Below are 24,807 nucleotides of genomic sequence, written 5' to 3' on the forward strand. Positions count from 1 at the left end.
GTTGATGCACTCAGATGCGTATACACATCCTTTTGAGTCAACCTAACCCCACCTTGCGAATGGTTGCACGCCAGCCCACCATTTGCAAGGTGCGTTCCCTCGCACTGGCTGCAGATGTATGTTTTGCATAGACAACTATCAATCCTACATGACCCGGGACATGTTGTTCCTGGACTTTCCTGGTAATGTATGATTGCCATCACCTGTGGTGAAACGCCTTTCTTATAAATTAAACTCTTCATTGCATACTGTTGCAAATTTGCTACATACCTATATACATAAGGTACAGTATATAGGTATACCATTACATGGCGTATCAAATTTGCTACAGAGCATATTTTTATTTTCATTTTTTTTTCCATTATTTTTGCTTGTCAGGACAATACACAAGAAGCAGGAAAATTTACAAAAAAATAAATAAAAGTCATGAAAGGAAGGGTTTTTAACTAGCGCCTTACAGGTGATGGGGTCCCTCATGGAGAGGGTCAGGTAGGCAACTATGGAAAGGGTACACCTATCATATGCCCTTATTGTAGCTGAGGGGAGGGGGCGAGCACGTGACTGCTGCCCCCATCCTCCAGCACGTTGTCTCGCGAAGGCCCCGTTACTAAGGGCCCCACAGCACCCCTTAGCAACACAAGCGGAAGCCGTTACCTAGTCCTGACAGATTGGCACACTCTTCGCCCTATCAGAATACAGCAGGCTGTCCTGCGTCCCAATCAGTCGTCAGGGTCAGCGGTGCGGAGGCGGTGCTTCCTGGAGCCTTGGTAACCGCATGGTAACGCGCTGTGGAAGCCGGGATTCCCGCTCTGTGCCGCTGCAGCCTGACCTAGGACAGGACCCGCGTCCCCGGTTATCCGTACAGCCGCCCGTGCACTCCCCGCCAGCGCCATGAAGATCGAGGAGGTTAAGAGCACCACGAAGACCCAGCGCATCGCTGCCCACAGTCACGTCAAAGGCCTGGGCTTGGATGAGAGCGGGGCGGCCAAGCAGGCGGCAGCCGGACTGGTGGGGCAGGAGAACGCCCGGGAGGTGAGGCTGCACACTGCGTGGGATGGCAGGGCCAGGCCCTAGGCTTGTGGAACTGCAAGTACAGGTGTTCTGGGACTTGTTGTTCCACAGCAGGTGCTTGGCAAAATGTGATGGCTGCAGTACACTGGTAGGGTTCTAGGTCTCCTTGGAGGGGGTGTTACCTGGTGACGGGTGTGGATAGAAAGGTCGATAGCGAGAAAAGGTTGACATATGATGTTGACAATGAGAAAAGGTTGACACTGGCGAAAGGTTAATGTGGACTATGTTGACACTGTCGAAAGGTTAATGTGGACTATGTTGACACGGATGTAAGGGTTCCGTGGACTGTGTCGACACTGTGGTGAGGGTGACGTGGACTGTGTTGTCACTGTGGTGAGGGTGACGTGGACTGTGTCGACACTGTGGTGAGGGTGACGTGGACTGTGTCGACACTGTGGTGAGGGTGACGTGGACTGTGTCGACACTGTGGTGAGGGTGACGTGGACTGTGTCGACACTGTGGTGAGGGTGACGTGGACTGTGTCGACACTGTGGTGAGGGTGACGTGGACTGTGTCGACACTGTGGTGAGGGTGACGTGGACTGTGTCGACACTGTGGTGAGGGTGACGTGGACTGTGTCGACACTGTGGTGAGGGTGATGTGGACTGTGTTGGCATGGACCCCCAATTAGTGCAGTATGTACCCTCGCATGGCTTGCTTCGCTTTACTGTTCCTGATCACAGCCCACGTGGTAAGTATGAAGAAGAAGAAAAAATAAACGTGAAAAGCTCATGTCGACCATTGTTACGTTGACATTTTGTCATTGTTGCTATAGTGCAGGGATGGGGAATCTTTGACCCTCCAGCTGCTGTTGAACTACACATCCCAGCATGCCCTGCAACAGATTTAGCATGGCCAAATAGTAAAACTGTAGCAGGGCATGCTGGGATGTGTAGTTCAACAGCTGGAGGGCCAAAGGTTCCCAATCCCGCCTCTAGTGCAGGTGACAACCTATTGGCTGTCGAGGCAGACCGATCATCCGGATACCTCTTATACAGGTTGAGTATCCTGTATCCAAAATGCTCGGGACCAGGAGAATTTTGGATAACGGATTATTCCGTATTTCGGAATATTTTAATATTTCAATTATGTATTTTGAAGTATCTTGCATGTATGCTGTATAAACACATAAAATACACACAAATATATTTTATTTGTTTAAAAAAACAAGGTTTCAAAACATGAAACCAAATTTGTGTACTATCTCAGATATTGAATTTGAATGCCAAGCAATCATTTTCTTGCACATATATAGTGCCAGTTACATATCAGGTCACCAGTAGTGCTGTTACAAATGTCCCCAGTGAGTTTCTAGCAAAAAAAATATTTTTTTTATTCACTTTCTGGAATGTATGGTTTTCGGAATAATTCGGATAACGGATACTCGGATACGGGATACTCAACCTGTATGTTTTCATTACTGTGCAGAAGAATAAATACAATCCCATACTCTACCTGTCCGTGGCGGTGTGAGCGTCCATGCTGGTATTGTCGTCCGTGGCAGTGTGAGCGTCCATGCCGGTATTGTCGTCCGGGGCAGTGTTAGCGTCCATGCCGGTATTGTCGACCGTGGCAGTGTGAGCGTCCATGCCGGTTTTGTCGTCCGTGGCAGTGTTAGAGTCCATGCCGGTATTGTCGTCCGTGGCAGTGTGATCGTCCATGCCGGTATTGTCGTCCGTGGCGGTGTGATCGTCCATGCCGGTATTGTCGTCCGTGGCGGTGTGATCGTCCATGCCGGTATTGTCGTCCGTGGCGGTGTGATCGTCCATGCCGGTATTGTCGTCCGTGGCGGTGTGATCGTCCATGCCGGTATTGTCGTCCGTGGCGGTGTGATCGTCCATGCCGGTATTGTCGTCCGTGGCGGTGTGATTGTCAATGCCGGTGTGATCGTCCGTGGCGGTGTTAGCGTCCATGCCGGTATTGTCGTCCGTGGCGGTGTTAGCGTCCATGCCGGTATTGTCGTCCGTGGCGGTGTTAGCGTCCATGCCGTTATTGTCGTCCGTGGTGGTGTTAGCGTCCATGCCGTTATTGTCGTCCGTGGCGGTGTTGTCGTCCGTGGCGGTGTTGTCATCCGTGCTGGTACTATATTCAGCACCACAAAAATAGTTCAGCACTAATAACTGACCCCACTGGGTACATGCTATACATTTATCGGGCCAATAATCGGGTGCTTGTCCTGTTCTGTGTATGAAGGATTGTTTTGGTATTTTGCAGAAAAAAACGGACAAATCTTGCTGATATACACTGACCTTCGTTTATCAGATCGGCCTACTAAGAGAGAAGGTCTCGGCCTCACCCCCCATTATCGTGCAGTGTATGGGTGTTCTCAGGAGTCTGACAACTCCCCCCCCCCCCCCTACCCCATCATAGGAAAAGGTCAACACTATTGTTTTTGTTTGTCGACATGGGCACCATATCAGTGTACCGCATTCCCTACCCATGCTTTGGGCATGGTGCCTCTGCGCCCGGCACAATGTTCTCCCTCTATACCCACTGGGATCAGGACACAAGAACAAGCCAGTTTAAAAAAATAAAAAAAAATCATGAAAAACACATGTCAACCTTTTGTCAATGTCAACCTTTTTAATGTGTTGACTTTAATCTGCCATGTCGATGTTGACCTAAAGCTTGTCGACACAAGCTTTAGGTAAACGTCAACATGGACGACAATTTTTTTCAGGAAAATGGTATGCCGACTTAGTGACTGTCGACTTAGACATTGTTGACCCAGGGACTGCCTACCACAAATAATCTACTTCTTGCCAGGATAGACAATGGGTTACATTTACTAAAGCTTCTTATAATGAAAAGAGCTGACATTGCCCGTAGCAACCAATCCGATTCTGTCTATCATTTCTAGGATTCAAGAGAAATAATAGACAGCATCTGGTTGCTATAGGCAACATCACCTTCATTTTTAGAAGCTATAGCAAACTTACCCCTGTTGGCGACCTGATATCCGGTCTTTTCGTTAAGATACGATACTGTATATCATTTGGGCACAAAGGGGTTACGCGTGATGTACATGAAAGGTCGGGACAGAGGAGTTGGGGGGTGAATTGGAGGGAGAGATTTAGTGCTGCATAGGCCTGATGGAGGTTAGTAGCCAGTCAGCCGAATCTGATAACCAGGGCAGGCACCATTAGCCGGGGCGGCAGCTCTCTGGCTCCTGATTCTAGATACAGGACCGAAGAAGAAACCGTGGCCAGCTCAGGTGATTTAAGACAGATGGGTGAAGTGAATTGGAGCGAGGGGGGCACTGATGAGGTGTGAGATAAGCTGATATTAAGAAGTCATGTGACACCTGGAAGGAAAAAAGAATACTAATTGTAGGAGCTTCTGAAAGCAGTCTCCCTACCAAATAGGACGTTTCATCCTTGTTCCAGCGGTTGCGTCACACTGACTCCCTCCTCAGCAGCAGCAGTCTCCCTACCAAATAGGACGCTTCATCCTTGTTCCAGCGGTTGCGTCACACTGACTCCCTCCACAGCAGCAGCAGTCTCCCTACCAAATAGGACGTTTCATCCTTGTTCCAGCGGTTGCGTCACACTGACTCCCTCCACAGTAGCAGCAGTCTCCCTACCAAATAGGACGCATGATTCATCATTGTTCCAACGGTTGCGTCACACTGACTCCCTCCACAGCAGCAGCAGTCTCCCTACCAAATAGGATGCTTCATCCTTGTTCCAGCGGTTGCGTCACACTGACTCCCTCCACAGTAGCAGCAGTCTACCTACCAAATAGGACGTTTTCATCCTTGTTCCAGCGGTTGCGTCACACTGACTCCCTCCACAGCAGCAGCAGTCTCCCTACCAAATAGGACGTTTCATCCTTGTTCCAGCGGTTGCGTCACACTGACTCCCTCCACAGCAGCAGCAGTCTCCCTACCAAATAGGACGCTTCATCCTTGTTCCAGCGGTTGCGTCACACTGACTCCCTCCACAGCAGCAGCAGTCTCCCTACCAAATAGGACGTTTCATCCTTGTTCCAGCGGTTGCGTCACACTGACTCCCTCCACAGTAGCAGCAGTCTCCCTACCAAATAGGACGCATGATTCATCCTTGTTCTAACGGTTGCGTCACACTGACTCCCTCCACAGTAGCAGCAGTCTACCTACCAAATAGGACGTTTTATCCTTGTTCCAGCGGTTGCGTCACACTGACTTCCTCCACAGCAGCAGTCTCCCTACCAAATAGGACGTTTCATCCTTGTTCCAGCGGTTGTGTCACACTGACTCCCTCCGCAGCAGCAGTCTCCCTACCAAATAGGACGCTTCATCCTTGTTCCAGCGGTTGCGTCACACTGACTCCCTCCACAGCAGCAGCAGTCTCCCTACCAAATAGGACCCTTCATCCTTGTTCCAGCGGTTGCGTCACTGACTCCCTCCACAGCAGCAGCAGTCTCCCTACCAAATAGGACGCTTTATCCTTGTTCCAGCGGTTGCGTCACACTGACTCCCTCCACAGCAGCAGCAGTCTCCCTACCAAATAGGACGTTTCATCCTTGTTCCAGCGGTTGCGTCACACTGACTCCCTCCACAGTAGCAGCAGTCTCCCTACCAAATGGGACGTTTCATCCTTGTTCCAGCGGTTGCGTCACACTGACTCCCTCCACAGTAGCAGCAGTCTCCCTACCAAATAGGACGCATGATTCATCATTGTTCCAACGGTTGCGTCACACAGACTCCCTCCACAGTAGCAGCAGTCTACCTACCAAATAGGACGTTTTCATCCTTGTTCCAGCGGTTGCGTCACACTGACTCCCTCCACAGCAGCAGCAGTCTCCCTACCAAATAGGACGTTTCATCCTTGTTCCAGCGGTTGCGTCACACTGACTCCCTCCACAGCAGCAGCAGTCTCCCTACCAAATAGGACGCTTCATCCTTGTTCCAGCGGTTGCGTCACACTGACTCCCTCCACAGCAGCAGCAGTCTCCCTACCAAATAGGACGTTTCATCCTTGTTCCAGCGGTTGCGTCACACTGACTCCCTCCACAGTAGCAGCAGTCTCCCTACCAAATAGGACGCATGATTCATCCTTGTTCTAACGGTTGCGTCACACTGACTCCCTCCACAGTAGCAGCAGTCTACCTACCAAATAGGACGTTTCATCCTTGTTCCAGCGGTTGCGTCACACTGACTTCCTCCACAGCAGCAGTCTCCCTACCAAATAGGACGTTTCATCCTTGTTCCAGCGGTTGCGTCACACTGACTCCCTCCACAGCAGCAGTCTCCCTACCAAATAGGACGCTTCATCCTTGTTCCAGCGGTTGTGTCACACTGACTCCCTCCGCAGCAGCAGTCTCCCTACCAAATAGGACGCTTCATCCTTGTTCCAGCGGTTGCGTCACACTGACTCCCTCCACAGCAGCAGCAGTCTCCCTACCAAATAGGACCCTTCATCCTTGTTCCAGCGGTTGCGTCACTGACTCCCTCCACAGCAGCAGCAGTCTCCCTACCAAATAGGACGCTTTATCCTTGTTCCAGCGGTTGCGTCACACTGACTCCCTCCACAGCAGCAGCAGTCTCCCTACCAAATAGGACGCTTCATCCTTGTTCCAGCTATTGCGTCACACTGACTCCCTCCACGGCAGCAGCAGTCTCCCTACCAAATAGGACGCTTTATCCTTGTTCCAGCGGTTGTGTCACACTGACTCCCTCCACAGCAGCAGCAGTCTCCCTACCAAATAGGACGCTTTATCCTTGTTCCAGCGGTTGCGTCACACTGACTCCCTCAACAGCAGCAGCAGCAGTCTCCCTACCAAATAGGACGCTTCATCCTTGTTCCAGTGGTTGCGTCACACTGACTCCCTCCACAGCAGCAGCAGTCTCCCTACCAAATAGGACGCTTTATCCTTGTTCAAGCGGTTGCGTCACACTGACTCCCTCCACAGCAGCAGCAGTCTCCCTACCAAATAGGACGCTTCATCCTTGTTCCAGCGGTTGCGTCACACTGACTCCCTCCACAGCAGCAGCAGTCTCCCTACCAAATAGGACGCTTCATCCTTGTTCAAGCGGTTGCGTCACACTGACCCTCCACAGCAGCAGGGAGACTTAACCAGGCAAAATCGTTTATGTCCCACAGAAGAGGAAACTGCTGTGGGTATGGATCATTCGGTCGACAGGCAGAAGGTAGACAGGGTCCTTGGGTCGACCGGCAGAAGGTTTTTTTTTTTTGTAGGCATCTAGATCTTGGACGTATAGTTCTGGACACTATGTAAGTGTATGGCAGCCCTCATATCGCTCGCTGCGCTCAGCACCCTATTCTATTCTCCCTCCATGCCATAGTGGATGGTCGGGCATGATATACCGCCTGTTCTGGAACCACAGTCGAGGAAAACCTTTAAAAAACTGTCGGCCTTCTACCTAAGGAGTGTCGTCCTTTTTTGTGCCAACCTAACGACCGCATCCCACTGTGGTCTATTTAGAAAACCATTTCAGAGTTTCCCTCCAAATGTCTCGCTCCGGTACTAGTTTACAATGACCACGTCTATAGACGTTTACTTGTTGTATCATTCTAGTTTAGGCGCTACTATGCAGACACTTGTAGTGGCATGCGGGAAATAGAAAATGCAGGCGCATGCTCAAAGTAATATGGGCGGTATTCAGTAATTCCTATCCCAGGAATTCAGTGCCGTTAGGCAATTAATCAGCGCTGCTCCCCTTGTCAATTGCCTTGAATCCCAAACACTCGAGCGCCCCAATACCATGCTTCAGCAGCTGAGCGACTGAACATGCTTGAGTGTTGCCCGAATACCCGAGCATTCCAATGCTCCAGAATCCCCAAGCACCCAAATGCCCCTGAACGCCTAAAGCTTGTGACTGTGCCCCAACTCCCAAATAACCAACCATGTGAATATGCCCAAGTGCCCGGATATTCGAGCATCTGAGAGCCCGATCGAGCAAATACGCCCAAACACCTGAGTGCACCAACTCTCAAATATCCAACCGTACCCGAGCATCCCAACTCCCAGATTCCCGAACGCAGGAATACCCAAGTCCCACCGATCTTTAGCTGCATCTTCCCTGCAGCAGGTGAGATCAAAAGCTCCGCTATCGCATTCGGGAACGATTTGCCGTAAAAATCGCCTGATCTTTGGCCGAAAAAAAATCTCTGAACTGTGTGTGCCCCTTAAATGGAACAAGCAGAGGTAGTGACCGTAGGTGGGCAGGGAATCATATGGTATGGCAATTAAGAGCTCCGATTTGGACGTGCGCTTAAGGAAGGTTTGGGACATCCAGGGGGAGAGACATTTGGAGTCACAGAATAGGAGCAGTACCATGGGAGGTGACCAGTAACTGTCTGACCTCTACATCTACAGAGACATTACAGATATGCAGCATGCGCCCATACTGGCATCTATATTCACACATAAACAAAACATTAACATTCCAGAACGTTTTATTACTAACAGATTCCATTATCACAGAGTGCGTCTCGCTCTTCCAGTTCCCGCTGGCAGATGTAAGCCACCATATACCCTTGTCCCCACAGCGAGGCCATAAACTTTTCACCCATTGCACGAGGTAAACGCAGTATGTTTGGCCGCACTTGACAGATATACTTTCTGGTTACTCACCGAGCCAGCTTTTGTGGCATGGTTTTCATTTTATGTGCCGTCTCGTTGCGCTCCGCGATGTGTGGGAACGCTGGCAGTGAAGCGGTACACAAGTTGGAAAGTCCTCTGACAAGTCCCGTCCATGTGCGCCGCATCTGATATCAGCAGAACCAGTGATTGTGGATGATGAAAGGCGCATGAGCGTGTCCCGCTGGTGCCGGCTGTAAATGGGTCAGCTGTATTCTGTCACCTGGTGTTAGTTCTGCAGCCAGCCAAGGTGGGGGTAAATGCTTCGTGGTCTCAGTCCAGCAGTATCAAAGCTATGTACTTACTAACGCACACACATGCTGTAGATGGGAACGTGCTGATAAGTGTAAGGCAATGACGGCTTTATAGAGTTTCTTATCGAGTGCTCCCAAACCTCCCGGGACTGTCCTCGCGCGTATTTCTGTGCTTATTCCCTCTCCCCATCGCGTTCAGCAGTCAGGTTAATCAGGTGTGGGGAAAAGAGAACCATTCAGGAGTGAGCCAGCAGGATGGCGAAATACAGATAAAGTAACTAATTGGCTTTTATTTAGGTATTAACCAGAGGTGTCTGTGCAGAGGGGGATACTGAGCACAAATGTTATACATGTGTGTAACGTGTTGGTTCGATCCCCCGGGGATCACAAGCGCTGATGATCAGCATAAACCAGTGCAGTGTTATGTCTGCTCCCTTATTGGCCGGGGGGCGGTCTTACCACTGAGACAACTTTTCCGGGCAGAGCTGGCAATCCCCAGAGGATCTATACAGCACATATATTACATGCATGTTTATATGTGCTCTGTGACCAGGTCGGCGCTGAAGTTATTTATGGAGCAGGCGCATATTCCGTGGCCCCTTCTACCCATGGAGCTTACAATACCTTGCCTATATCATGGAAATGCACACTAAGGCAGAGGTTCCCCAACGCGGTCCACAAGGCATCCGAACTGTTCTGGTTTCAAGGACCTCCATGGCCCACCCCAATAGATAAATCAAATTGACTGAGATACTAATAATTCACATGTGGCCAAGCATGGCTATACATGCTTGATCACAGGTGAATTATTAGTGCCCGACACTTAGTCAGTGGAGATACCAGAGCCCCCCCCCCATATATAGAGGTAGGAACAGGCAGAGTACAGCTGCTCCATGCACGTCGGTGTATCCATAGCTTACATCAGGGACAGTATATGCTTGTTGGCCTGTATCACCACACACGTTCAGGACACAGATATACTCTTATGTGCGGTACACACCAGGACGATTTGGGCCAAAATGAGCCAATTTAGATACAATCTCGACTGATTGTATGTAAATCGGCCGTGTTCTGGGCCATTTCACTGCCGTTCTGATGCGATCCAGATCCGATGCGCGGCCCCGCGGGTTGTTGGGTCTTTTCTGAGGGTAGGAACTCAGAAACGACCATTGAAGTGGGTGCGGGTCACGATCACATCAGGTGCATTTTCTGAGCGGGTCTTCGGTGGGTCGTAGGCTCCGTCAGCTCGTTCCTGTAACGGCTCACGAGCTGCATCGTGCTGGTGTGTACCCAGCATTAGTCTTCTGTTCCCTCTACAGCGCTATATTGAGATGAACACTGGGACGCAAACTGAGATGTATGGGGAAATATACTAAGATGACCGTTATGTTTCAGATGGGATGTTGCTATGGGCAACCAGCTACTATCTACTCTCTTCTAGAAGGTGCTAAATATAGAAGTATGTTCTGATTGGTTGCCTATAGCAACATCCTATGTGAAATAGAAGTCCCATCTTAGTAAATGTCTCCCTTAGTGTGATACCTGCCTATGATTCACAGACCCACTTGCTCCCCATGACTATTACCAATGCCATAGGCTGGTGACTCGGTCCTGTGGAGGATTACCTGGGGGACTTGCCCTGCCTGTCGCTTTACCATCAATGTCACATTTAACGTTGCTTCATTGGTGATGATTTGAATAGAGCCAGAATTTTGCACAGACTTATGAGAAATGACTTTCTCTCCGGAGATCAATTTTCAGAGCTTCGGAAGTTGAGTCTCTCCCCCCCCCCCCCCCCTTCTGTCAGTAACGGCTTGTTCTTTTTCCCCCCTTTATAATTTGTAGGCATGTGGCATAATTGTGGAGCTAATTAGATGCAAGAAAATGGCTGGAAGAGCTGTGCTGCTGGCTGGACCTCCTGGAACTGGCAAGGTATCTGCTCTCACCTGCTTCCTATTTAGCCGTGGAGAATGTCAAGCATGAAAGTCGGCCTATTCCACTTGTTGTCAGTGCCCCCCCGCATGCTAAAATGTTCCTCCTTCACCCGTCATGTTAATACATTCAGCATTATATGTCTCACCCATGCATAGTTTCACTGTTACGTGTCCACTAGGTGGCACTGTCCTATTGCCTGTAATAAGATTGTGTTTCCGGTCCTGGTAATGTTTGTTTAATGTTCCTTACAGACCGCTTTAGCTCTGGCCATCGCTCAGGAGTTGGGCACCAAAGTCCCATTTTGCCCCATGGTTGGCAGCGAAGTCTATTCCACAGAGATTAAGAAAACCGAGGTGTTAATGGAGAATTTCCGAAGAGCGATTGGTAAGTGGTGAAGACAGACAATCCTTCTGCTTAAACATACAAATTGCCTAGTGTATTTGTGTGGTGGGGATGACATGGGGTGTGATTAATGAGGTGTTACTATGTGTGTCTGTGATATTAGCTCCTTGTGTGTTTATTATTGTGTAGGAGATAGGTACACTGAAGTGTGCTTTGCAGTTAGCCTTGATGTACCATTGTTCGGCTGCACACACATTTGCCATATGTAATTATGCGCCTTTATGGTTGAGAGGCAAAAATAATCACTGTAGGGTTAGGGGTGGCCAAACCTGTCCAAGATCTACCACAGGTCCTGTGTCTCAGGCCACCTGTGGATCTATAGTAGGAATGACTGCAGCAGGTTTGAAAATGTGACAGTTAGTAATGACTACAGCTGTGCACCAGTTACGTGGTCTGGGAAATGTGACAGTTAGTAATGACTACAGCTGTGCACCAGCTAGGTGGTCTGGGGAATGTGACAGTTAGTAATGACTACACCTGTGCACCAGCTAGGTGATCTGGGGAATGTGACAGTTAGTAATGACTACACCTGTGCACCAGCTAGGTGATCTGGGGAATGTGACAGTTAGTAATGACTACACCTGTGCACCAGCTAGGTGATCTGGGGAATGTGACAGTTAGTAATGACTACACCTGTGCACCAGCTAGGTGATCTGGGAAATGTGACAGTTAGTAATGACTACACCTGTGCACCAGCTAGGTGGTCTGGGGAATGTGACAGTAATGACTACACCTGTGCACCAGCTAGGTGATCTGGGGGGAAATGTGACAGTTAGTAATGACTACACCTGTGCACCAGCTAGGTGATCTTGGAAACGTGGACCGTTTGGGAGATATCGAGGACCGGCTTGGCCTGCCCAGTTGTAGCAGGCTATGCAATGTGTTGTTACATAATGCAGTGCATGGCACATCAAATTTTATTTAACTGACCCCACAAAAATGTTTACATTTTTGTATTTGCATTCATGAGAACAAAATGTAGGGGCATTTGCATTTTCCAGGAAGAACCATTGTCATGGCAACAACCCAAACCGCAGCACGTAAATTTCTGTGCAAAGAAAAAAATAAATCAGTGGCTGGAAACCTAACACTAAATGTTGTAATATTACAGCAGGGAGAGGGCAGCACAATTTACCCTGGGTCGCAAAGCCTGGTGCTCGGCATCTCGATTATGAGCAAAATGTTACTTCATCCTAGTTCTAGTCTAACCAGTTAAATCAGGCATGTCCAAACTGTGGCCCTCCAGCTGTTGTGAAACTACAAATCCCATCATGCCTTGCCACAGTTTTGCTATTAGGGAATGCTAAAACTATGGCAAGGCATGCTGGGATGTGTAGTTTCACAACAGCTGGGGGGCCACACTTTGGACATGTCTGAGTTAAAGCAAAACCTGCTGCTGTGTAGTTCCCCAGGAGATGGAGGGCCGCTTGTTTCACATACCTGCTCTAATCTGTAAAGAAAATGTAGCAGATGGGGTTTTACACCCCCCCCCCCCCCCCCCAACATCTGGAATGTTAGGACCTGTGAGCTAATATCCTTATCCTACCATAGAGCTGCATACAATCTGGGCGATCCCCAGTGTGTACGATATCTGCAGCAGCGGGGACCTAGAATCGACAAATGCCTACGCAATGTCCATGAACGATGACATGGGGGTTATTCTGATTCACTCGGAAAGGCACAATCACTCTCTAATGGACAAAACCATGCAGCACTGCAGGTGGGGCAGATGTAACATGTGCAGAGAGAATAAGATTTGGGTGGGGTTTGTACTTCAAACTGATATTTACCCTGCACAGAAACAATGAAACACCCAAATCTAACTCTCTCTGCACATGTTACATCTGCCCCACCTGCAGTGCACATGGTTTTGTCCATTATAGAGTGATTGTGCCTTTCCAAGTGAACCAGAATAACCCCCATGATCCGCTGAGCGTGGCATTGGAGCACACATTGGCCGTTGGATGGTGTGTATACCCTGGGTGATAAAATCAGTGATATCAGAGCTAAAATGATTTCACAGTGGGACGGGGCGATAAAAATGGGGTGTGGGCAGACACCTTGATTCTGTGCACCCTCAAACAAATGTTAGAATAAAAAAATGACATCTATATATTCCCTGATCCCTTGTACTGTAAGGGAGCCAAGATGCTACTGGCAGCGTAGTAGTAACAGATGAGGGGAAATGAGCTGTGAAATAGGCGGCGGCGCAGCACACCGATCGAAAGAGATCACCAGGCGCCTTTTATTATTGAAATCATGGGCGATCGTTTCCTGAGCCCTGAGTTCAGCAGCGTTGAGCAAATCAGATTTATTTTTTTTAAATCCCAGAGTCAAATAAAGCTTGACCCTTGTATTGATTTTTATTTTATGTTTTTTTTTTTTTTTTATGCAAAAAGGAACAGACCACATTATCTAGTCTTTAAATTCCTGTCAAGTCAGGGGCAAAGAGGGAGGGAACGGGGAAGAGAAAAACCTCTCGAGGAGGAATGAAAAGAGAAGCGTCTGCAATATTTCCTTGATGTGATGAAGTTGCCTGTCAGGGATTTGGAAATTTGAACCAACAGATGAAACCTGTGTCATCCCCGTTGTCATTCCCGGAGATAAGAGTCTGAGAGTTAAATCATCACTAACAGGCGCTGCTTTTGTTACCAGGGAACATTCTCTAAATGTCAGCACACGGAAAAGGTTCTAAACAAATATTGGATTCCGTGAAAAGACTGGGAGATTCTTTTGTGGAATTTTCAATTTCATACACGGATCGGCCTTTAAGTGTGAGATCCTAATAGGATTCTTTCACCCTGCGTAAATTAAACATCTGACTCTAACGGCAGACGCGGGATCGGTAACACATTTAATTGCAGAAATATCATCTGCTGGTGGCAGGGCAAATCCAGCTAAGCCTCAGACTGGCAAGAAGCGTTGTTCTGTATGTAAAGTGGGGTTGAAAACTAATCCGGGGGGATTAGAAATATGTTGCTTGACACAAATAAGGCAACACGATGCCATTTTTCTATCTATATAATAAAAAGTGAATGCTGCTCCTCACCTGTAAGGGGGGCATTCAAGTGTTATGCGCACCGGCCGACACTAGTTGGCGCCTGAAGCAGCGTTTCAAGTGTTACTTCATTCGGGTGCGCAGAACCGCCAGGGCTGATGATGATCCATCATTTAAACCAGGCATGTCCCTCCTGCTGTTTTGAAGCTACACATCCCAGCATGCCTTGCAATAGTTTTAGCATTCCCTAATCGCAAAACAGTGGCAAGGCATGATGGGACTTATAGTTTCACAACACCTGGAGGGACAAAGTTGGACATGCCTGATCTGGCAAGTAACTAGTATAAATAAATATATGGGTTCAGTATGATTTCCTGGCATTCAAAATACAGACAACCATTGGCAGTCAGTACAAATCCCAACACGTTCAAAATCCCGACATTCCTTATGCAGACACGCTCAAAATGCCGACATTTAAAAGGACAACATGTCAGTCACTGTATAAGTGTATCGCGCCCCCAACTGTGCTCGCCATGCTTCGGGCATGATACCGCCCTGCGCTCACCACACTAATATCTCTTATTATAATCTAACTCTATGCCCGCTTGGATTGTGAAGTCAATATTTTAAATGTCAGCATGTCTGCATTTTGAACGTGTAAGTATTTTGACTGTTGGTATATTGACTGCATCCCAAATATATAAAAAAAACAGACCCCTAAATAATGATGACCCAGTCAGAGGTGTGCTATAATAGGTTGACGTCAGGCCAACATGATAATGAGGACTTTCGAACGTCCCTGGTGGCCCTGCTGCCACTTTTAGTCTTCGGTGGCTTCTGAGTCTGTGCTCAGTCTGTGCTTCCAGTGCAATCCTCTGATGGAGAGATGATTATAATGGCATGCGATGCAACGCAATTTTACATTGTACAGGCACCCTGCTGCCTGATTCCTATGTTAAATGCACCCACAGACCCGATTTTCAATTGTACACCCACCCTGATGGGTGATGACTATGTGAAATGTCCTCCCCATTGTCAACACCACCCCAGTATCAACGCCAACCCGAAGCGTGGCGAGCAGAGGCGGTATGCGCCCTCCGACCTTTTCATACCCCCACTATCCACGTCGGCGTGGAGTTGACTTTAGATAGTGTGGCGAGCGCACACGGAATAAATGTGAAGTAATCCGCGTCCCCTCGCGGGGCTCGGTGGCTCGCTGCGCTCGCCACACTATCTAAAGTCACCTCCACGCCGACGTGGATAGTGGGTGTTTGAAAAGGTCAGAGGACGCGTACCACCGCCCCTCGCGGGCTTGCTGCGCTCGCCACGCTTTGGGTTGGCGTTGATACTGGGGTGGCGTTAACAATGGGGGGGGGGGGCGCATTTCACATAGTAATTACCCATCAGGGTGGGTGTACAATTAAGAATCGGGTCTGGGGGTGCATTTAACATAGGCATCAGGGTGCCTGTACAATTAAAAATCGTGTCGCATCGCATGCGATGCGACCGATTTTTGATTGTACAATGCCTTACGATGGAAATCTTGGGAGCCCAGATAATACACAAGTACCTGCCTAACCCTAACTCAATCGGTATTCTGCAAAAGCATACATAGTTGTGGTGTTTTTTTTTCTTGAGTAGTTTTAAATAAGCTTTGTACTTGTCTGATGGAATGTGATCTATGCTTTTTGGACAAAGCACTTGTAACATTTTAAAATTATTGGTGGCTGCGTCAGTAGATGACACTGCAATAAGTATCAGGGTGACAGAAAACCGCAGGATTTGGTGCCATCAAATATGGTTCTAGTAAGAGAAGGAAAAGCACTTGAGAGAAGAGGGCCCTGCGCGTGAGATCTTACATCCCAAACTCCGCAAGTATCTCTGCTTCAGTATAATAGTAAAACAGTACTTGGGGTCTGGTTGCCATACGTTTCCTTTGGGACAGTTTTGCCTAAATGCCCCTGCTTAGGGTTTCTGCGCTACCATGTCTGCAAGATGCATTGTACAGAAGCTGCTTAGTGAAGGCAAAGTAGAATCACCTTCTATGATACGGCCACTTGGGGCACTGCGGAGTCTCCTGGGACACCTGCCTCTCTTTAATAATGCAGACGTTCTGGGAGGGGGATCTGTGTACTATGTATAAGTGATGAGTTGTATGAAAATACATCCAACGTAACTTGTAATGAGGTGATCGGCCGTTTACTCTTTATTCTTGAGACTTCCTCCTATTTTTCTAGGCCTTGGCTCCATCTGTTCCCTTTTATCCATTATTGGGTAGTGTCCCTAATCTGATGTAGCTTTGCCGCTGCCCTGGGGGGTGCATAGTAGAACAGAGACCCTCCATTGCTCTTGTGCTATGTGAGCAGTGTGCGGGGCGGGGGGGATTCACGTGTCTTCTTAATGTTGAACAAATCTGAATTGTTCTACTTCATGCATGGATTATTGGTGTAGCCGGAATAGGAGTTGGTATTTTGTTCTCTTCTCCACAAGGGCAGCAGAAAATTGTTTTTGCCAATGATTTAAACCACTTTCAAGTCCTTGTAATGAATTGTGTATTGGAGCCAGGCTGCTATGTAGCCTCAGACACTTTACAGCAGTCGTTACTCAGATGGCGCTCTGTGCCCGCGATATCATGTTTGTCTAAGCGTATTGTGTAAGGCAGGATTCTGATCACGGCATAGAACTAGGCATATAACACCCATGTATACCCCCCCCCCCCCTCAATATAAACTCCCACTCTGAGGGATAAATAAATGGTGGTCTTTATTAGTGTAATTGTTAGAGTAGAAATGATGCGTCAGTATTGGGGTACACAGAGCACTTGTTCTGTTATCAGGCTTCAGTAGACTTTGGGGGGATCCAGTTCCCCCGCAGTAAAACTACAATTTTTCGCTATGTTTGCAGATTGTTTTGATGTGAAAACACGAAGGTGCCGTGACACCTGTGCGGTCCGTGTCGTTCCTCTCCCCCCCCACCCCCCCCCCTGCATGTCCAGAACCTGTAAACTCTGTCTATATGAACCACAACATCCCTTCCCACCCTCCTGCATAAAACCCGACCATCTCTCATCCTAACCTGTTTATGCCCACTTCATTCCCTTCTGTGTCACCACTGTCTGTCTAACCCTCCCCTTTAGAATGTAAGCTCTCACGGGCAGGGCCCTCTCTCCTCATGTGCCTTTCTTAGAATATATAAACCACTCCCTGCCTGATGATTGCTTCAGTGTCCTGTCCCCTGATGCAACTATCCATATTAACCATGTACTTGTCCTAAACTGTCTTGTACTGTAATTTGTTATGTGTTTGCTCATAACTATGCTCTGTAAAGTGCTGCGGAATCTGTGTGCGCTATATAAGAAACTGTTAATAAATAAATAAATGTTAAAGGAAGCCCAGCAGTCACAGAAATAGGAATACCTTATGGGTTTGTATTAGACAGTCAATAGGTCGATAGGATCAATAGATCAACATGGGCCCTCAAATAGTGTACCGTGTGGCACGCTCACTTACCATGCTTTGGGCTCAGTGCTTCGCCATGCTCGCCACTTTTAAGGTGACCACACACTACAGCACTGTATCGCATGCGACCCCATTCCCCACTGCCAAGAGGGAGCGAGGTCGGACGGGCGACAGGTCCGACGTTCAGCTCAAGTCCAATGTGCACGGAACAGCGCATTGGATCCATCGAGGACGTCAAACACATGCAATTTGGACAGGTCTTTCAACATAGACCTATTGACTGTCTGTCTAGATACTGTAGCTCTAGCCACTGGATCCATACCTTACCGTAGCGGAAGTTAAGGTGGCCATACACACGCAGATTCATCTGCAGATCTGTCTGGTTGAAACAAAAACATGGTTATGGATGAGCGCAAATGACAGTTGACCATTTGCTTGGAAATGCTGGAAAACTGACAAACTGTCACTCATCCATAACCATGTTTTTGTTTCAACCAGCCAGATCTGAAGATAAATCTTACTAGTGTATGGGCACCTTAGAAGGGTAACATCGAGTTACTTCCCTTGCAGTTACTAAAATCCTGCCCTGAATGTAATCTATCAGCCTGCTGAAGCCAATGTTGGTGTGACTGGCATTACCCCGTTTATGGTTCTAGAATGTGATAAGTGTGTTAGCTGGAGGACTGTACCCACGCTTTCCATGGCATTCCAAATGTCTCTGCTTCCTGCTGTCATCCCTCTGCCAAGCACCGACGTTAGCGTTCTATTACAAATGTGTAACGGTTCTGTAATTGTGTTACCGTAGAACTTTCTTTTTTTTTCTTTTTCTTTTTCCAGGTCTGAGAATTCGGGAAACCAAGGAGGTGTATGAAGGGGAAGTGACGGAGTTAACCCCTTGTGAGACTGAGAATCCGATGGGAGGTTACGGCAAGACAATAAGCCATGTTATCATTGGTCTGAAAACCGCCAAAGGAACCAAACAGTTAAAGGTTTGTGTTCTCTGTCGTACAATTAAAGACCCTGAATCTTTATATGAAGGCAAATGGAGTAAATGCTATAACTTGGAAATGATTGGGACTGCAGAACATCCCACTGCTGCCAGGAATCTCGGGGGGACTTATAGGAGCTGTACATAACAGACCCAAAATAGTTCACTATGGTTATCCTGTGGAAAATATGTTTACAAGGGTATTTTAAGAAACATTATATATTTATTTGATTTATTACCATTGCTAACCATTACACCATCCGTACTGCCCCGTATATATAACACATGGTGGGGATAGAACCCATGACCTCAGTGCTGTGAGGCAGTAATGCTAACCATACACCATCCGTACTGCCCTGTATATATAACACATGGTGGGGATAGAACCCGTGACCTCAGCGCTGTGAGGCAGTAATGCTAACCATTACACCAGCCGTACTGCCCCGTATATATAACACATGGTGGGGATAGAACCCATGACCTCAGCGCTGTGAGGCAGTACTGTAACCATTACACCGTCCGTACTGCCCCGTATATATAACACATGGTGGGAATAGAACCCATGACCTCAGCGCTGTGAGACAGTAATGTAACCATTACACCGTCCGTACTGCCCTGTATATAGAACACATGGTGGGAAAGGAACCCATGACCTCAGTGCTGTGAGGCATTAATACTAACCATTACACCATCGGTACTGCACATGGTGGGAAAGGAACCCATGACCTCAGTGCTGTGAGACAGTAATGCTAACCATTACACCATCCGTACTGCCCCGTATATATAACACATGGTGGGGATAGAACCCATGACCTCAGTGCTGTGAGGCAGTAATGTAACCATAACACCATCCGTACTGCCCCGTATATATAACACATGGTGGGGATAGAACCCATGACCTCAGTGCTGTGAGGCAGTAATGCTAACCATTACACCGTCCGTACTGCTCAGTATATATAACACATGGTGGGGATAGAACCCATGACCTCAGCGCTGTGAGGCAGTAATGCTAACCATTACACCATCCGTACTGCCCCGTATATATAACACATGGTGGGGATAGAACCCATGACCTCAGTGCTGTGAGGCAGTAATGCTAACCATTACACCATCCGTACTGCCCCGTATATATAACACATGGTGGGGATAGAACCCATGACCTCAGTGCTGTGAGGCAGTAATGTAACTATTACACCATCCGTACTGCCCCGTATATATAACACATGGTGGGGATAGAACCCGTGACCTCAGCGCTGTGAGGCAGTAATGCTAACCATTACACCGTCTGTACTGCCCCGTATATATAACACATGGTGGGGATAGAACCCATGACCTCAGTGCTGTGAGGCAGTAATGTAACTATTACACCATCTGTACTGCCCCGTATATATAACACATGGTGGGGATAGAACCCATGACCTCAGTGCTGTGAGGCAGTAATGTAACTATTACACCATCTGTACTGCCCCGTATATATAACACATGGTGGGGATAGAACCCATGACCTCAGTGCTGTGAGGCAGTAATGCTAACCATTACACCGTCTGTACTGCCCCGTATATATAACACATGGTGGGGATAGAACCCATGACCTCAGTGCTGTGAGGCAGTAATGCTAACCATTACACCATCCGTACTGCCCCGTATATATAACACATGGTGGGGATAGAACCCATGACCTCAGTGCTGTGAGGCAGTAATGTAACTATTACACCATCCGTACTGCCCCGTATATATAACACATGGTGGGGATAGAACCCATGACCTCAGCGCTGTGAGGCAGTAATGCTAACCATTACACCGTCTGTACTGCCCCGTATATATAACACATGGTGGGGATAGAACCCATGACCTCAGTGCTGTGAGGCAGTAATGTAACTATTACACCATCCGTACTGCCCCGTATATATAACACATGGTGGGGATAGAACCCATGACCTCAGCGCTGTGAGGCAGTAATGCTAACCATTACACCGTCTGTACTGCCCCGTATATATAACACATGGTGGGGATAGAACCCATGACCTCAGTGCTGAGGCAGTAATGTAACCATTACACCATCCGTACTGCCCGTATATATAACACATGGTGGGGATAGAACCCATGACCTCAGCGCTGTGAGGCAGTAATGCTAACCATTACACCATCCGTACTGCCCCGTATATATAACACATGGTGGGGATAGAACCCATGACCTCAGCGCTGTGAGGCAGTAATGCTAAACATTACACCATCTGTACTGCCCCTTATATATAACACATGGTGGGGATAGAACCCATGACCTCAGCGCTGTGAGGCAGTAATGCTAACCATTACACCATCCGTACTGCCCTGTATATATAACACATGGTGGGGATAGAACCCATGACCTCAGTGCTGTAAGGCAGTAATGTAACCATTACACTGTCCGTACTGCCCCGTATATATAACACATGGTGGGGATAGAACCCATGACCTCAGTACTGTGAGGCAGTAATACTAACCATTACACCATCCGTGCTGCCCCGTGTATATATAACACATGGTGGGAATAGAACCCATGACCTCAGCGCAGTGAGGCAGTAATGCTAACCATTACACCATCCATACTGCCCTGTATATATAACACATGGTGGGGATAGAACCCATGACCTCAGTGCTGTGAGGCAGTAATGTAACTATTACACCATCCGTACTGCCCCGTATATATAACACATGGTGGGGATAGAACCCATGACCTCAGCGCTGTGAGGCAGTAATGCTAACCATTACACCGTCTGTACTGCCCCGTATATATAACACATGGTGGTGATAGAACCCATGACCTCAGTGCTGTGAGGCAGTAATGTAACTATTACACCATCTGTACTGCCCCGTATATATAACACATGGTGGGGATAGAACCCATGACCTCAGTGCTGTGAGGCAGTAATGCTAACCATTACACCGTCTGTACTGCCCCGTATATTTTACACATGGTGGGGATAGAACCCATGACCTCAGTGCTGTGAGGCAGTAATGCTAACCATTACACCATCCGTACTGCCCCGTATATATAACACATGGTGGGGATAGAACCCATGACCTCAGTGCTGTGAGGCAGTAATGTAACTATTACACCATCCGTACTGCCCCGTATATATAACACATGGTGGGGATAGAACCCATGACCTCAGCGCTGTGAGGCAGTAATGCTAACCATTACACCGTCTGTACTGCCCCGTATATATAACACATGGTGGGGATAGAACCCATGACCTCAGTGCTGTGAGGCAGTAATGTAACTATTACACCATCCGTACTGCCCCGTATATATAACACATGGTGGGGATAGAACCCATGACCTCAGCGCTGTGAGGCAGTAATGCTAACCATTACACCGTCTGTACTGCCCCGTATATATAACACATGGTGGGGATAGAACCCATGACCTCAGTGCTGAGGCAGTAATGTAACCATTACACCATCCGTACTGCCCGTATATATAACACATGGTGGGGATAGAACCCATGACCTCTCAGCGCTGTGAGGCAGTAATGCTAACCATTACACCATCCGTACTGCCCCGTATATATAACACATGGTGGGGATAGAACCCATGACCTCAGTGCTGTGAGGCAGTAATGCTAAACATTACACCATCCGTACTGCCCCGTATATATAACACATGGTGGGGATAGAACCCATGACCTCAGCGCTGTGAGGCAGTAATGCTAACCATTACACCATCCGTACTGCCCTGTATATATAACACATGGTGGGGATAGAACCCATGACCTCAGTGCTGTGAGGCAGTAATGTAACTATTACACCATCCGTACTGCCCCGTATATATAACACATGGTGGGGATAGACCCCATGACCTCAGCGCTGTGAGGCAGTAATGTAACCATTACACCATCTGTACTGCCCCGTATATATAACACATGGTGGGGATAGAACCCATGACCTCAGCGCTGTGAGGCAGTAATGTAACCATTACACCATCCGTACTGCCCGTATATATAACACATGGTGGGGATAGAACCCATGACCTCAGCGCTGTGAGGCAGTAATGCTAACCATTACACCATCCATACTGCCCTGTATATATAACACATGGTGGGGATAGAACCCATGACCTCAGTGCTGTGAGGCAGTAATGTAACCATTACACTGTCCGTACTGCCCCGTATATATAACACATGGTGGGGATAGAACCCATGACCTCAGTACTGTGAGGCAGTAATACTAACCATTACACCATCCGTGCTGCCCCGTGTATATATAACACATGGTGGGAATAGAACCCATGACCTCAGCGCAGTGAGGCAGTAATGCTAACCATTACACCATCCATACTGCCCTGTATATATAACACATGGTGGGGATAGAACCCATGACCTCAGCGCTGTGAGGCAGTAATGTAACCATTACACCATCCGTACTGCCCCGTATATATAACACATGGTGGGGATAGAACCCATGACCTCAGCGCTGTGAGGCAGTAATGTAACCATTACACCATCCGTACTGCCCGTATATATAACACATGGTGGGGATAGAACCCATGACCTCTGCGCTGTGAGGCAGTAATGTAACCATTACACCATCCGTACTGCCCCATATATATAACACATGGTGGGGATAGAACCCATGACCTCAGTGCTGTGAGGCAGTAATGTAACCATTACACCATCCGTACTGCCCCATATATATAACACATGGTGGGGATAGAACCCATGACCTCAGTGCTGTGAGGCAGTAATGCTAACCACTACACCATCCATGCTGCCATTATACATACTATTGTTACTAAAGTCAATGGAAATGGTCCAAAGCTGAACCAGGGGTGGGGGGAGTCTGTCTTCCCAAATATATGTAATGTGCTGACTATAATGCTGTGATAGGTAACGGCATGGTGTGCTGGGACTTGTAATTCCCCAGCAGCTGGCCTCGGCTGTATTCCTGAGTGCTGGTCACAGGTACTATGGACGGCTAACCGTACTCTTGTTTTTCAGCTGGATCCCAGCATCTATGAAAGCTTGCAGAAGGAGCGAGTGGAGGTTGGTGACGTCATCTACATTGAGGCAAACAGCGGCGCAGTAAAGGTACAGTGTATATTATTGTATAGACTGTATTACTGGGCGTTTATTGTAATGTCCTCACTGAATCATTGGGTTCTAGTCATCCGCATGATGCGTTCTGTTATGGCCCGAGACTGCTCCGTATTGAGGATGTACAGAGAGGGGAGCGGATGGGAAGTTCCCGTTTTCTCAATGCTTTCAACAAAGCTGTAATTTGCGAGCAGGTTCCCTCTGCCTGTTATCAGCAGCCTGTCAGTCGGGGCTCAGAACGCACCTGTGCCTTTCCATTAACCCAGCTTCTCTCCTCACCAAACAGAGGCAGGGCAGGTGCGACACCTACGCCACAGAGTTTGACCTTGAAGCCGAGGAGTACGTTCCGCTGCCAAAGGGAGACGTTCACAAGAAGAAAGAAGTGATTCAGGATGTAACCCTACATGACCTGGATGTGGCCAACGCAAGACCTCAGGTACGGGGAAAGGAAGGCGAGTTATCTGGGCAGCAGTGTTAGTAGGGGAAGTATATTCGTGGAGAAAATCACATGGTTTATAGAAAAAGCACGTGGGAAAAGTCACCATAACCTGTATGAGCCCAAGTTACAGTCCATGAACAAGCTGCTCCTTTGTATGCTCGTGCTGCAGCCACCCAAGTGCTATGGCAGGTGGAAAATACTTATGGTATAGGAATCTCCACTAGAGGGCACCATAGCGCCCAAACCTAGAACTTATTCTACACTCCCATATGACTTATCAGAGTTTTCCTAATATACTGCTGTGCTGGCCAGTTATAGAGCAGGTGGGCGTGGCCCATCTCTAGAACATACCCCTTCATGGCGCTTTAGTCTTCTACTGGTTTCTGTTCTGCAGGGAGGCCAAGATATTCTTTCTATGATGGGTCAGCTGATGAAGCCGAAGAAAACTGAAATTACAGGTATTTACTTACTATACGACCGTGTCGGCCTAAAACCCTTAATGATTAAGTTCCTGGGTAATATCCCAGCGGTCCGGATGCTGGCGTTCACTATACCGACGCCGGCTTCACAAGAACCGGCGACACAACTAATATCACATCAAGA

The 24,807-nt window shown here is 48.0% G+C and overlaps 1 protein-coding gene across 1 annotated transcript in view; it reads left to right on the forward strand.

Annotated features, from left to right (window-relative positions):
• The first annotated feature begins 717 nt into the window (after positions 1-717).
• The window catches only part of RUVBL1 (RuvB like AAA ATPase 1), a 30,754-nt gene continuing 6,664 nt past the window's right edge, over positions 718-24,807 (forward strand). The window contains exons 1-7 of the mRNA XM_083155636.1: positions 718-1,032; positions 10,755-10,841; positions 11,096-11,228; positions 18,540-18,691; positions 23,670-23,759; positions 24,052-24,201; positions 24,599-24,662. Of these exons, the coding sequence (XP_083011762.1) occupies positions 892-1,032; positions 10,755-10,841; positions 11,096-11,228; positions 18,540-18,691; positions 23,670-23,759; positions 24,052-24,201; positions 24,599-24,662 (817 nt within the window). The 5' untranslated portion in view covers positions 718-891. The remainder of the gene's footprint in view (positions 1,033-10,754; positions 10,842-11,095; positions 11,229-18,539; positions 18,692-23,669; positions 23,760-24,051; positions 24,202-24,598; positions 24,663-24,807) is intronic.

This window comes from Crinia signifera, chromosome 8 (assembly GCF_055691185.1).
Source record: "Crinia signifera chromosome 8, ASM5569118v1, whole genome shotgun sequence".
In the NCBI taxonomy this organism is placed as follows: Eukaryota; Metazoa; Chordata; class Amphibia; order Anura; family Myobatrachidae; genus Crinia; species Crinia signifera.